This window comes from Nyctereutes procyonoides, unplaced genomic scaffold, assembly GCF_905146905.1.
Source record: "Nyctereutes procyonoides isolate TBG_1078 unplaced genomic scaffold, NYPRO_anot_genome, whole genome shotgun sequence".
In the NCBI taxonomy this organism is placed as follows: domain Eukaryota; kingdom Metazoa; phylum Chordata; class Mammalia; order Carnivora; family Canidae; genus Nyctereutes; species Nyctereutes procyonoides.
The window spans coordinates 41,021,466-41,037,728 of record NW_026575051.1 but is presented as its reverse complement, the minus strand read 5'-3'; the positions used below and the strand labels follow the sequence as shown (position 1 = coordinate 41,037,728).

The window sequence follows — 16,263 nt, the reverse complement described above, 5'->3', positions numbered from 1 at the left end:
CCATAACCTGATCCAGGCAGTCTGGCTTGAGTTTATGATCATACCACTATGATTCACCACCCACTAGATAACATCATAAATTATACTGCCGGGTGGTAAGACCCTAATGCTCCTGTCTCCTCTATCCCTACAACCCTAATCTTAATCACTAGTGAATTATCCTTTAACTTATAGAGAGACATGAGGGAAAGAATTATAATTATCTAGGTTAACAGTTATTTTTTAAAAAGGAAAAGGTAAAGGCAGAGAAGTCCTAAAAAGAACCATGTCCAACTAAAGTGAAAAAAACAACTTAAGGGCTAACAATTGAAAAAATAAAACCAACTCCCACACAAGGCACACAATACAAAATGACTAGAATGAGAGAAATAAAAATCTCAGATTTTTGGGATGCCTGAACCCTACAGTCTCAGATCTGCTATAAGTGAACTACATGGAGACCCAGGATAATGGACTATGTTAATACTAATAAAGATATGGGTACATTTTGTATTATGCATGCATTATGGATGTAGGGACTTGAGCTCATGCACGATATCCTTTGGTAAATAGTGCTTTAAAGAAATGGTTTTTTGTCCCTTCATCTTCAAATGAGCTTCCAAATATTTAGTTTATCTAGTCTAAAGGTGCTAATAACAAATATCTAAAAATTATAGGTATATTTCTCTGATAACATTATTAATGATTAGTATAACTCTGCATATAAAGAGATTTTAAAATACCATGTTGATGAATTGTATAAACTGCCTCCAACATATTTTTCCAGTAACTTTTGCGTTCCCATGGATTGATGGATTTTTTCTTTTTAAGCCAACTATTTAGGTCTATATTTCCACACTCCATTACCATATAAATGTACTGGTCCGAGATTTCACTGCCATTAAAAACAAACAAACAAAAAAACCCAAAACAATACATGGTTAGGTTATACTATTAAGATGTACTAAGTCTAAAGAGTTACAGCAAAAATATTTTTCGTTTCAAATTAAAAAAAATTCTTACTAATCATAAAGTCGGATGATCTTATCACTGTGTTGTTGTAGTTTATTCAAATAAGCAATTTCATTCCGGTAACTCTCAATTGTTTGATTATCTGCTTCTTCTAAGTTTACATACTTTATGGCATGTATCTGTTTCTTTTCATTTAATACCTGGAATACCTATATATTAGAACAAAGGAAAAAGTTTAGAATGTACTACTTTCATATTATCATAATAATTCTAAATTTATTAAATTTTAAGTTAAGGAATACTAATATGAATAATTAAACATGTCTGGGCTTATTTTTGAGTACTAAAGGGAAAATATGTTAAGAGAGTTAACAGACCATTCTCAGCTATCTATGACAATGAGTATTCAATAATGCAAAGGGATAAACCTAAGAAGTTTTTATATTAACATGTAAGATATAGAATTTAAATTTCATATATATATTTATAACACTATTGGATGCCTTAACCAGGAAAATAACCTAAAGAAGACGTTCAAAATGTTAAGAACATCAAAAGGATGTCATAAAGAGTTAATTCATTTAACAGATGATGTTTCTTCCTTTGTGCCTGGAACTAACATTTTATTCATGCGGTAGGGAATATTTAAAAATATGTAATAATTGTAAGCTATCTGTATATTCAGTTGTGAAAAGTGGAGTAGTTCCAATTTGTAACATCAAGTTGACAAGAACAAGATGTTCCTATAAGCCCATTGTCAGGATCTCTGAGGTCCAGGTCAAACTGCTCTGGCTATAGTGGTAGTCAATTTCTAAGCAATACTAATGGGACAGATAATACATTGTGAAAAGTAGAAAACACTGTTAATGTGTCCGACCTTCAGAAAACATGCAATAGGGATGACACTTCTGAACTGCATGAACACAAATATGAATGAATGCCAGGGTAAGCAAGAAAAATTATATTCATTTATCCCTTTAGACACACTGAAGTAAAATATTATTTATTCAAAAGCCATTTAACCTTGACTTTGACTACCCGGCAGGTCAGGGCAAGAAATAAGAAAAGAACAGAAATGTACATAAGATTTGTGCAATGCAGATGCATTAATAAGCTTAGATATTTAAAATTCTAAATTCAAAACTCTAACAAAGTATTACTGGTTTTACCTGCATACATAGCAAATTAGACAAGGGATGGACCTTAAAACAGTGATAGGGCAAGAGACAGCAGAAAATAGCAAGGGAAGAGATTAAAGGAATTTTAAAACATATAAAGCCACTTTATATAAGGTAAATAGCTTTACAAACCTCAGAGAATTGAGAGTATCTACTACTCTATGACATTTAAAATTTTGTTAATAGTACCTACCACATAAAGTTGGAAGGATGACCAAGATGATGTGTTCAGAATACAGGAAAGTTAGCTATTATCATTAAGGACAATTAGTACAGAATAAAGTGGACATTTTAGAACCTATTAAAGTTGTTGGGTGTATTAGAAAAAAGATTTGCAGGATATTAAAACTATGTAAGTTCTCAAAGTTTTGGAGGAAATGAAAACTTTTAAATCAACTTTTTGCACATATATACTTTCACTCCCCTATTGCCCCTGCTCAGGCAAAACTCTTGCAATAACTGATGATTAGGTAGTCCTTATTTTCATTTCATAGAAATAGTTATCAGTTATAATTTTCAGTTTCATGGAAAGTTAATGAAAGAATGAAAGGCCAGTGTCATGACCATTCCTATTAGTCCCCATGACCTTTCCAAATGCTCTTAATACAACAGTATAAGTTGGTCACTCTCTAAACTCTAGAGCATAAACAGTTAGTTTCATAATGCATGTTACCTTCTTTCCCTGAAGTATTTTGATTTTGTCAACTCTACCATGATAATTAAATAATGATAATGTAACCACACTAAAAAAACCATAGACCAGTCACAGCTTTATCACTTGGCCCTTGACTTAAGCTAACATCTTCATTATGCTCCAAGGAAAAAATGTTTAAAACATCAGCAAGGGGGATCCCTGGGTGGCTCAGTGGTTTAGCACCTGCCTTTGGCCCAGGGCGCGATCCTGGAGTCCCAGGATCGAGTCCCGCATCGGGCTCCCAGCATGGAGCCTGCTTCTCCCTCTGCCTGTGTCTCTGCCTTTCTCTCTCTCTCTCTCTCTCTATCATGAATAAATAAATAAAATCTTTAAAAAAATAAAAAAATAAAACATCAGCAAGATTATTTTACATCCTCTGATAACATGCCACTAAATATTGCACCTTGACATTATTCAAATATAGCTAAAGAAATAATAAATATTAACCAAAGAATTTCTAGTAAAGCTACTAAATCAGATATTTCAAATATATTGATAAAAATCAATTGTATTGTTCCTTTGTTCTCATGCCTGAAATTTGAGGCAACAGAAAGAAGAAAACTTATACAAAAAAGAAACTAATATTATTGAACAGTTGCTACAGAGGTTAATTTACATGCCTTATTTATCGTAAGTTAATAAGACAGTCTTAAATCTAGTTATTGTTAGCTGGCTTAGAAAATAACAGTAAAACTTAAACCCAACAGGTTTTGCTTCATATATCATTATCATCCTTAACTTATAATAGCAAAACAGCTGAGTGGGGACATTCCTTCAACAAAATAATTCACTGTTACATTATAGGCACTATTCCAGATTACGGAGCAAACATGATTGAGCAAATCAGACAAACATCTCTATCTTGATGGAACTCACATTCAAGTGCAGGAAGATACAAACAACAAACCAAACATATAAATTACAGAGCACACTAAAAAGATGAGCTACAGAGAAAAACACAGGAGGAAATGGAGCTCACCAGTGATTGGAAGGTAGGAGTTGTAGTACTAAAGACTGTGGTCAAGGAAAGCCTGTTTGAGAAGACATTTAAGCAAAGATATGAGGATATATGGAGGAAAACTGACCCTTTTGTGAAAATACACCAAGAGAACAAGGAGTGAATCAATGAAACTACCTAGAAGGCTATTATAATAAACCAGGTGAAAAGATGACAGATGCTTTGACCAAAGTGATACCAGTGGAGGTGGTGAGAAATAGTCAGGTGCTAGATATACTTTAAGGTAGAACCAGCAAAACTTGTTGATTTTTTTTTTAAGATTTTATTTATTTATTCATGAGAGACAGAGAGAGAGGCAGAGACATAGGCAGAGGGAGAAGCAGGCTCCATGAGAGGAGCCTGATGTGGGACTCAATCCTCGGACTCCAGGATCATGCCCAGAGCCGAAGGCAGGCACTTAACCGCTGAGCCACCCATGTGTTCCAAGATTTGCTTGACTGATTGGATGTATGTGTGAGAGAAAGTGAAGTCAATGATTCCAGAATTTTTGGCCTAGCTAATGGGAGGATGAAGTTGACATTTACTGAACTGGGAAAGACTTTGGAGCCAGAGTTATGTTTGGGACATTTTAAATTTTAAATACCTAGTAGACACTCAAGAAGAGATAACTGAGGAGTCAGACTGGATATACAAATCTGGAATTCAAGGGAGAGGTCTGAGCTAAATATATGTTTGGGAATTGTCAGCATATATATGATATTTAAAACCACGAGACTGGACAAACCTAAGGAGTAAAGTGAGTTTAGAAAGAGAAGAGGTCAAGGTCTGAGCTCTGGGACGCCATGGAGAAGACTGGAAAGGAATGGCCAGTTGGAGAAGAGGAAAACGGAGAGAGGCCAAGTGGGGAGAAAAAAACTTTCAACAAGGAAAGAACAATCAACTGCCCTAAATGCGGAGTAACCCACAATTAAAGCTAAGAACTGGATTTGGCAAAACATGGAGATTATTGGTAATCTTGATAACAATTGTTTTGGTGAATGATGAAGATAAAAATCTGATCTAAGTAGATTTAAGAGGACAGAATGAGAAGAACTGAAGATGGTAAGTATAGACAACTCTTCTGAGATGCCTTTTACTCAATGAAACAGAACCGTAAAAATTATCACTCAGATAAATTTAGGAAATGGTCTATTCCAATTCCAGAAATTCACATTACTATTGTTTTTGAAAAGAAAAACCCAAAAAACTCAAAATATTAGTCAAATATCTTGCTGAACCATCCTAAAATATTATTTACACAAGATTGTTTTGTGATAATCCACAGCTTCATTTGCCATCTCAAAGTCAATGTTAATATCATTTAGAGAAGAAATTTGGAGCACAGGACATCAGAGGAAGAACAGAGAACTGAAATGAAGAGATAGGCCTAAAGAGATATGTCATTTGTTGGACAGAGGGACTGGGAGCAGGGGATGAGAAGGATTTTTTTGGCTCAAAAACAAGGCAGGACCTTAAGTGTCAAGGAAAAAGAGCCCCAAAAGGTAAAAAAGAAAAGGAAGTTTAAAATATTTTTCTTACATATTTAAGATACTCACCTTACTTGAGCCTCCGCTTCCTATCTGCTTCAATATAGAATACATTCTTCCTTTAACTGAAATGCATTCATTTGTTGAGGATGCTGAAATCTAAGTAATTAAAAAATATAAAGATTCAAAGGTACAAAGAATATGCCTGAGAAATTATCCTGCATTTAGTACAGTGTGAAATGCTTCTAATTTTGATATTATCTTAAATTTTAAGTAATTAGATATTAGTCACAATTTAAGATTTATTTATTTATTTATAAGATTTATTTATTCATTTATTCACGATAGAGAGAGAGAGAGAGAGAGAGAGAGAGGCAGAGACACAGGCAGAGGGAGAAGCAGGCTCCATGCTGGGAGCCTGATGCGGGACTCAATCCTAGAACTCTAGGATCATGTCCTGAGCCAAAGGCAGATGCTTAACCACTGAGCCACCCAGACGTCCTTAGTCACAATATTTTAAAGACAAAGTTTACTCTATTTTAGTCAAAGAAATAAATTTATTAATATATATACTTCCAAGGTGTCCCCCTCTAACTTGCCTCTACTTTTTAAATTTTTATTTTTTTAAAAAATTTCATTTATTTATTTGACAGAGAGAGAGAGAAAGACACACAAGTAGGGGGAGGAGCAGAGGGAGGTTTCCTTCTGAACAGGGAGCCCAATACATGGGGTTCAATCGCATGACCTGAGATGAAGCCAGTTAACTGACTGAACCACCCAGGTGCACCTTATTTATGTTTTAAGATTTATTTATTTATTTATTTATTTATTTGAGAGAGAGGGATGGGGGAAGTGCAGAGGGAGAGCAAAATTCAAGCAGACTCTGTGTTTAACATGGAGGCCAACTAAAGGCTCAATTCCACGACCCAAAATCATCACCTGAGCTGAAACCAAGACTTGGACGCTCAACAACCCAGGTATCCCCTCCTACTTCTTTTTTAAGAATTTTTTAAAATTTAAGTATAGTTGACATACAATGTTACATTAGTTCACTCATATTTTTTAGAAACATAAATAAATAGAAGACTTAAGATCTCTTCTAATATCCAAACTCACAGGCTTATTACTTTTCACATTATTTTTTCTTACATAAACCTCTTAATTTACATATATAAACAATTATACTCTTTCTCATTTAGCATTACATTATAAAGAAAGCAGTGTTCTAAGATACTTATAGCTTCAGAGTCAATCAGATAAATGTGAATTTCAGCAATGCTCTCTTTTTGCTGGGTGATGTTCAACATGATAGTTGATTTGAACTTCAGCATCCACTTCAGCAAACTTCAGCAAACTTTCAGCTGATATCCTATTGCAACAAGTCCCCTCTTCTCTTCCCTTATGCTAGAGCTCTCTGTGAACATATGAATGCTTTGCTCGATGGAGCACAGTGAAAGGAATCATTTGAGACTGACAAGGAAACTGAAGACACAAAAAGCACCTTGCTAGCTCATTCACGAAGTTGAAACAAGGTCTGAATACATGTCAGTTTAACCAAGTCCTGCTTTAGATCCCAAATGGTAGAACTCTCTTGAAATCTCCTTTTCCATAACGTAAAAGATAAGGATTCTAATTTCTTTAACCTCTAGGGTAGAAAAACATTGCTGAGTCATGAAATAGGCTTTCTTTAAGCAAGTATTAGGCTTTGAAATATGTACCTCTTATTTTTCATTGTTAAAATTTCATCAAAGTTTTTCACCACCTGCTCCCATCCCTCATCATTTTGGAGGATCCTCTCATACTTAAACTTAAAATTCCTGAGAGGGGAGAAAGCAGTTCAATATCTCCTCCCTCTAACTGCTGACAGTTTTGAGGGTAAAGTACTTCTGACTTATTTGGTTCAATACCAATATGAAGCTCAGTTTCCTACATGGGTCATCCACATGCCCCTTAGCCAATCCTCCTCACTATGGCTAGAGTAATTTTTTTTCAAGATTTTTAAAATTGATTTATTCATGAGAGACAGAGAGAGAGAGGCAGAGACGTAGACAGAGGGAGAAGCAGAAGCAGGCTCTATGCAGGGAGCCCAATTTGGGACTCGATCCCGGGACTCCAGGATCACACCCTGAGCCAAAGGCAGACGCTCAACCACTGAGCCACTTTAGATCCCAAATGGTAGAACTCTCTCTTGAAATCTCCTTCTCCATAAGGAGAAGGCGTCCCCAGAGTAATTTTTTCAAAGTGCAAATAAGATCACTTCACTTCCCGGCTACCAACTGTAGCACAGCTTCTTATCCCTCTTGGGGTAAAATTTAAAGGGCCCAGCAGAGGGGCACCTGGGTGGCTCTGCTGGTTAAGCATCTGACTCTTGATCTCAGCTCAGGTCTTGATCTCAGGGTTGAGTTTTAGCCTCAGGCTGGGATCCACACTGGGTATGGAGCCTATCCACTTACATACATACATATATAAATAAATAAGCAAAAATAAAGGGCCCAGCAGAACCCTAAGATTCACCTCGCCTCTGCCTGAGCTCCAGTCACACTCTAGACCCTTTTCAGTTTCCTCCTGACACTGGACTTTTCTAGAAGGCTCCTGGCAACTCCACTTGGTCATGACTTGACTTGTAGAAATCAACTCAAACAGGGTCCTGACATGAGTAGTAACTCAATAAATGTGTTTTGAATCAGTATACATAGGCAAACTTGATCATCTTTCTCTCCTTTGTAATTTATTCTCTGAATAACACTATTCCTCTTTTCATAGTATAACCTATTGTCAGCTTTCTTGTACTTTTTTAAAATGATTTACTTATTTGAGAGAGTACGTGAGCAAGGGGAGAAGGGGAGAATGAAGGAGAGAAGCAGAATCCCCACTGAGCATGGAGCCCAATGCAGGATTGGATTTCAGGAACCTGAGATGATAACCTGAGCTGAAACCAAGAGTTGGAAGCTTAACGAAATGAGCCACCCAGGCGCCCCTTTTTTGTTCTTTTTTTAATTGCAAAATACACATAATAAAAATTTAGCATTTTAACCATTTTTAAGTATACCACTCAGTGGCAGCATTAAGTGCATTCACACTGTTGTGCAAACACTACCATCCATTATCTCATATTGAAACTCTACATCCATTAAACAGTAACTCTCCATTCCTGCCTCTCTCTAGATACTGATGACCATTGTTCTACCTTCTGCCAGCTAATTTTTTTTATCTCTTAATTTGTAATAGCTAATTACCTGTATGGGCTTTTTTAAATTAGTTTTTAGCTGTTTTATTTAAATAACAATTGCTACTAATTTTTATTATTTACTAAGTAACTGGCTCTTTCATAAAAGTTACATATATATTAATTTAATCTTCACAATTATCCTATAGGGTGGGTAGCTTTATTATTCCCATTTTATAGATGATGAAAGGGGTATGGAAAATTTAAGTAACTTACAAAAGATCACAGAGCTGGTTAAGTAGTGAGGTCAAGATTCATGGCCAGAAAGTCTCCCTTCAGAGTTCAGCTTTCTACCAGTTATTAAGATGCCTCTCAGATAGTTATTAGAAATTAATTTTAGTACTGATATCAGGAGAGTGTTTTTTTCTCTAGATAACAATACAATCACTTCACCAGGAAAAAATTTTTCTTTCATTTTTATAATTACTTTATATTTTAGTAGCATCTCATACTGCTATTCTGATATTCTTGAAAACTTACCTATAAATTAATCAGCCAATGAATGATGATGCTCAGTAATAGCAGACTTAAATAGTGAAGTGGAATAAAAAGTAACCTAAATTACAGAGAAATTTTGTCTAGCTATTCAAAGTGGATCTTTTGGCCTAGTTAATGAAAAAAACTTCATTAGCTTTTAATAATTAACCTCCTAAAGTCACAAGGTATTTTTATGAGACATTAGAAAAGTGTTTTGCCTCATTGAACTAGGAATGGACAAGTTCTTAAGATCATTCCTAACAACAAGATGCTGTGAAAATAAATCTTTACATTTGATCATACCTTAATCATATACCATCATAAATAAAGCTTATCAAACCTGTAAAGTTTGAAGTGGAGTAACAGGTATTTGCTGCTGTTGCTGCTGGAAATGTGCAAGCTGGCTGTAAGGTGTTGACAACTGACAAGCAGATGGAAAGTCATTCTTTACAACAGGAGTTCTAAAACTAGGAAGGATACAGTTTTAATTTAAAACATTAAAATTGTAAACAAGATTCTGATTTAGTTTTTGTATGATTTTAAAAGATGCACATAAACTTAAATGCATTACATCAAACAGAATCCAAGTCAGTTTTAGTAATATAGCTAGCTAAGCTAATTATTCTAAATACACCATCACCAAAAATTTCATTTGGTGGCAATTCTTTCTGAAAGTAATTTTTGTCCCTAGACAAAAAATCCTAACTAGTAAGATTAATAAGATGGCATTTAAAATATGGATTTGGGATTATTTTATAAGACTTTTGCCTTAGCCAAGGCAAACATTAGCCTAGGGCTAGTTGTAGAGCTTATGAGTGCTTTTTAACAATTATGTTCTACAATGGCCTGCTAGAAATATCTGAAAGAAAATTATATTAGAGGAGTTTGGCTTTTGAGCTTAAAGCTGTTGAATTCACATTTGTGCTTTGCTTGTCTTATTCACTATCACATCCTCAACACCTAGAATGGTGGTTGGCACAATGGAATTCTACAAATATTTGTAGATAATAAATAACCTGGCTTCACAAAAAAATACATCATGATTCTAGGGAGCAACCATTCTTTAAAATATTCCACATATATGGGATCCCTGGGTGGCGCAGCGGTTTAGCGCCTGCCTTTGGCCCAGGGCGCGATCCCGGAGACCCAGGATCGAATCCCACGTCGGGCTCCCGGTGTATGGAGCCTGCTTCTCCCTCTGCCTATGTCTCTGCCTCTCTCTCTCTCTCTCTCTCCGTGTGACTATCATAAATAAAAAAAAAAAAAATTAAAAAAAAATAAAATATTCCACGTATAAAATGAGGTAATATATAGCAATATATTAATATATTGTAATATATAACTGTATTAAATTGGTAGAGACCAGGTTATAAAACCTCTTTTATAAGGCCAGTTCTAATTAAGATCTAAGATCATTTACATTATGAAAATGAAAAGCAAAAGGCATCATGGACTTAAGGTATTCTCTAAGATATTAAAAATATAGCCAACTAGTTGAGTGATATAATGTACCACATTCCTTTATTGTCTTTCTTTGAAATGTCATTAATTTGGTTTTGCAATATCCTTATATTTCCTGTCAATCAGCATTGACCATCCACTTTCTTTACTCATCCCTTATTCCCACCCATTCAACTCATTTACTTTTGAACACTCCAGAACCATGTGACCTATACAACCAACTTCTTTCAGAAACTATCAGAAACATTTAATAACTCCTTTGCTATAAAATGTACCTACTACCCTTTATCAGTCTAAGAATGCTAACCTTTAAAATCTCTCAATTACAGAAAGATATCCATGTGGCAATGTATAATTATCAAGAAGTCTTACATATTTAGAGTACTTATAGACTGTAGGTATAGATTACAATATAATTAAGAGACTTTCAGAACAATCCTTAAATATGTATTGCAGCCATCTTCCCCTCCCTTTATACAGATGAAAAAACTAATGCTCAGAAAAATAACAGAAGTTTGGAAACTCCTTAAAGTAACAGAGCAGGATTCAACTACAGATCTATTTGGCCCTGAAGCCCATGTTATTTCTATTGTGCCAAACTAAACACCAAAAAGTAATTTTACCAGTTCATGTAATCATCCAAGGCACTGCTACTGGGTGTTTTACAAAGAGATTTTGGATCAATCCATTTAGGTGCTGATATTGGTGGTGACTGCTTTGAAACTGAAAAGGCAGGTTGCTCAAAAATGGGTTGTTTCTGCTAAACCAAAATTAAAAAAAAAAAAATCACAATTTAGAGTTTTTAGTCACCTATTCAATAATTTTACAAACATTATAATTTCTAACAGAAAAATATGAAATACACAAGCATGCTAAAATGAGTAAAATGTATGTATTCCAGACTTCCAAAAACTTATTATAGCTCTTTTACTCTAAATTCCAAAGCCTCTTATATTTTCCTCAGAGATTAAAAAGGGAGGGAAGACACAGTACTGTTTAACAAAACAGGATCTAAAGCCTCTGCCATGAGGGCTACTATAACCATTAGTGAACTTTTATAATCTAACTAAGTACTCTGTACTTCTGAACACTAGTCTTTCGTTAATCAATAATACCATAGTATATGGGAATGGGTAGCTGGGGTGAAATTAAGGAAATGGTCATGAGGGAGAAGAAGTAATAAATTTGAAGTAGATGGAAGTGATCCAAGGCTAGTGGGCTAGTATCTTTAAGGAATGTTGGGGAGTCACTAAGATGTTCAGAGATGACAGCAATGAGCAAGGAACAGGATGGTATATCCAGAAAGCAGGAGCCTCACAAAGTCAGGGCTTTGCAGAAGAAATGGTCTGGGCATAGCTACCAGGAGTTTCCAGATATAAGGTAAGTGATAAGTGAGACGAAAACACTCTACTTGAGAGGGCTGCTGGAGAAGCAGGGATTCTCAGGAAACCACCTGGTTTCTTTTTCTTCTTTTCCTAAGTGTGCTCTTCAGTGGTTTTTAATGTATTCACAAGAGTACACAATCATTAGCACTATTTAATTACAGAAGATTTTCATCATTCTAAGAAATTCCATATCCATTGGTGGTCACCCTCCATTCCCCACTCCTCCCATCTGTATCAACTACTAATCTTCTTTCTGCCTCTACAGATGTCCCTATTCTGGACATTTCCTATCAACGGGATCCCGCAATATGTGGCCATTTGTGATAGGGTTTCTTTCACTTCACATGTTTTTAAAAGATCATCCCTGTTGTAGCATTTATTACTAATTCATTACTTTTCATTGTTGAATAATAAAATGAAATAATAAATTTAGAGTACACGTTTTATTAACTCACCAGTTGATGGATATTCAGGGTTATATATAATGCTGCTATGAACATTTATTTATTTATTTATTTTATTTTTTTGCTATGAACATTTATGTACAAGTTTCTGTATGATAGAGATTTTCAGTTTTCTTGAGTATATATTTGTAAGTACAACTGCTAGATCATATGGCAATTATATGGTTAGTCTTTTGAGAAACTGCCATACCATTTTCCAAGTTATCGCACCACTTTACATTCTCACCAGCAGTGTATGAGGGTTCCAATATATCCACTTTCTCACCAACATGTTACTGTCTCTTTCTAATTATAGCCATCTTGGTGGATATGAAGTGGTATCTCATTGTGGTTTTGATTTGCATTTCCCTAATGACAAATAAATGGTTTTGAGTCCTTTTACCATGCTATTGACTTTCAAATTTAAAAAGGAAAAGGTGTTTCATATGAACCATGATTTAAACTGTCACAATTTTTCCCATCTAACATTACTACCTTATTATTTAGATCTTTAATAAACTAAGATAAAGTCTCTTCAGTAAATGGTGTTGGGAAAACAACAACAAGCAAAAGTATAAAACAACCACTTTCTTGTACCATATGCACAAATTAACTCAAAATGGATTGAACTCTTGAATGTAAGACCTGAAACCATAAAACTCCCAGAAGAATATACAGGCAGTAAGCTCCCTGATGTCAGTCTTGGCAAGGATTTTTTTTTTTTTTTTTTTGATCTGACACCAAAAGCAAAGGCTTTGGTAGAACTATATCAAACTAAAAAGCTTCTGCACAGCAAGGGAAATCATTAACAACACAAACAGCAACCCTCTGAATGGGAGAAAATATATGCAAATCATATATCTGATAAGGGGTTAATATCCAAGATATATAATAAACCCCTATCACTCAATACCAAAAAAGCAAACAATCCAATTAAAAAATAGGCAGAAGATGTAAACAGTCATATAAACATATTTTTCCAAAGATATATAGATGGCCAATAGGTACATAAAAGATGTTCAACACCACTAACCACCAGGGAAATACAAATCAAAACCATCTCACACTTCTTAGGATGACTATCATCAAAAAGAAGAAATAACAAGTGTTGGCAAGTGTGTGGAGAAGAGAATTCTTGTGTACTACTGGTAGGAATATAAATCAATGCAGCCACTATGGAAAACAGTAGAGAGGCTCCTCAAAAAATTAAAAATAGAACTATTGGACAGCCTGGGTGGCTCGGCAGTTTAGCGCCGCCTTTACCCCAGGGCATGATCCTGGAGACCCAGGATCGAGTCCCACATCGGGCTCCCTGTACGAAGCCTGCTTCTCCCTCTGCCTGTGTCTCTGTCTCTCTCTCTCTCTCTGTCGCTCATGAATAAATAAATAAAATATTTAAAAAAAAATAGAATTATCATATGATCCAGCAATTCCACTTCTGCGTATTTATCCAAAGAAAATGAGAACACTAACTTGAAAAGATATATGCATCCCTATGTTCACTGCAGCTTTATTTACTATAGCCATGACATAGAAACAACCTAAGTGTCCATCAATGGATGAATGGATAAAGAAAACATCACACACTCTCACATTCATTCACACACACACACACACAGTGGAATATTATTAGCCATAAAAGAGAATGAAATCTTGCCATTTGTGACAACATGGATGGACATTGATGGCATTATTACGTGATATAAACCAGACAGAGATAGACAAATATCGCATACTATCGCATATATGTGAAATCTAAAACAAACAAAAAAACAACCTCAGAGATTCACAGAACAAATTAATGACTGCCAGAGGTGGCAGTGGGTGGCAGACAAAATGGGTGAAGGGGGTCAAAAGATCCAAAGGTATTTCCAGTTACAAAATAAATAAGTTATGGAGATATAATGTGTAGCATGGTGACTATAGTTATTAATACTACATGTATATTAGAAAATTGCTAAGAGAATAAATCTTGTAAGTTCTCACAAAAAAATTATGTAGCTGTATGTCTATAGATATTAATTGAACTTGTAGTGATCACTTCATAATACAAATATTCAATCATTAGGTTGTAGGCATGAAAAAATGTTATATGTCAACTATACCTCGATGAAAGAAAACATAAAATACTTATTTTCATAAAAGTATATATGACTATAGTCATATGTCATATGGATTTATTATTATTTTTAATAAGTTAATGTTTTTAAATGTTTTATTTATTTTCTAATACAATAAAACAGATATACAACCTACATAAATAAAAACTATTTTTTTTAAATTTTTTTTTGTAATTTTTTTTTTTATTTATTTATGATAGTCACAGAGAGAGAGAGAGAGGGAGAGACACAGGCAGAGGGAGAAGCAGCTCCATGCACCGGGAGCCCAACGTGGGATTCGATCCCAGGTCTCCAGGATCGCGCCCTGGGCCAAAGGCAGGCGCCAAACCACTGCGCCACCCAGGGATCCCCAATAAAAACTCTTTAGAGGCCTTAATAATTAAGAGTATAAAGAGGACCCCAACACCAAAGTAGGTGAGAACCACTGAGTTACACTATAACCAAAAAGAAACAGTGAGGAATGTATAACCATGGACTATATATAGGTATGGTTTTCTAGTAGCCTACCAGATCATTCCTTCTGAAATGACCTTTGGCCATTGGGAATCATCATTCAATCTGTTATAAATTCATATACATTGTCTAGTTTTACTTTCCTATTTTATCCATGGGGATGACAATAGGAAATTGTCAAATGCTTTAGCACAGCATTGCACTAGTTCAGGGATCGGCATGTTGTATTCTGTAAAGAGCAAGAAAATAAACATTTGAGGCTTTTAAGCCGGATAGCTTCTGTTACAACTACTCAACTCTGCTCTTACAGTTCAAAAGCAGCCATAAAAAAGTAATAAATGGGCATGGCTGTGTTCCAATAAAACACGCTTTACAGTCAGACTGGGGACTAGATTTGCTGTAGTTTGCTGACTCCTAGCAGCAGTCTACCAGAAATCTAGAAATACCACTGAAAATTAAAGACTTCAGCTTGACATACACTTTTACTGAATCTGTGACTCTTAGTGATCACTGTTTTGTGAATTAAAAAAAAAAAACCCTTTAAGTAAAACTATTCCACTAAATATGGTACATAAGGATTTAATAAAAGAAGAAAACATTTAAATGATCATCCACATTACAAACAATGGCAATGTTACACTTGAGAGGAAAAGAAAATTACCTCTGTATCAACTTTTCGAGAAACCTCTGGAATCTGCCACAGATTTGAGGATGCAACAGGATTCTGGTTTACACATTCTGACTTTCTCACAGACTGCCACTGTTTCTGGTTACTCACTGTAACATTTTGTTCTTGATGTTCCTTAGTTTCTGAAATTGCATTTGTAGTTATTACCAATAAAAGGAAAGAAAATTTGATAACAAAATTAAATCTGATCTACAGAACATATTACAAACTCTATTAGTACTTCACTCTTAAAAATAAGGACACTAGAAACTTTAAGTCAGCTGCTGACAATTTGTTTTTAGCAAGCAATTTTGCTGAGGTGCCATACAGCCATCTTCCTAAGTTGCTACCTAGAGCTCTATCTGAATCCATTCTGAATTTAAATACTTCCAGTCCTCACCAGAAAACACCAAATAAATTAGTAAAAATTTAAAAACACATATATATCATAAGATCTAACTAATAGACACTAATCCACTACTTTTCATAGACCTCTAGTTTTTTTAACAAAAATTTTACCTTAAGTTAGCCTGTATCTTACCTTCTTAATGGTCTCCAAACAAAAGAGCCTCAACAATATATTTACTATTCTATGATTATATTCATTCCTACCATAATAAATGTAAAAATCCTTTTTTTTTATAAGTATTTTTTTAATTTATTTATTCAGAGAGAGAGAGAGACTGAGAGGCAGAGACACACGCAGAGGGAGAAGCGGGCTCCA

At 34.9% G+C, this 16,263-nt stretch overlaps 1 protein-coding gene across 5 annotated transcripts in view; it reads right to left on the bottom strand.

Annotated features, from left to right (window-relative positions):
* TTK (TTK protein kinase) overlaps positions 1-16,263 on the bottom strand; it is a 43,473-nt gene that overhangs the window by 10,964 nt on the left and 16,246 nt on the right. For 4 of the 5 annotated variants that reach the window (XM_055329523.1, XM_055329524.1, XM_055329520.1 and 1 more), the window contains 6 exons: positions 15,534-15,682; positions 11,095-11,231; positions 9,351-9,477; positions 5,377-5,466; positions 1,003-1,160; positions 723-874 (listed from right to left, as the gene is read on the bottom strand). In XM_055329523.1, the coding sequence (XP_055185498.1) occupies positions 723-874; positions 1,003-1,160; positions 5,377-5,466; positions 9,351-9,477; positions 11,095-11,231; positions 15,534-15,682 (813 nt within the window). The remainder of the gene's footprint in view (positions 1-722; positions 875-1,002; positions 1,161-5,376; positions 5,467-9,350; positions 9,478-11,094; positions 11,232-15,533; positions 15,683-16,263) is intronic. The other variant, XM_055329521.1, reaches the window with a different exon arrangement.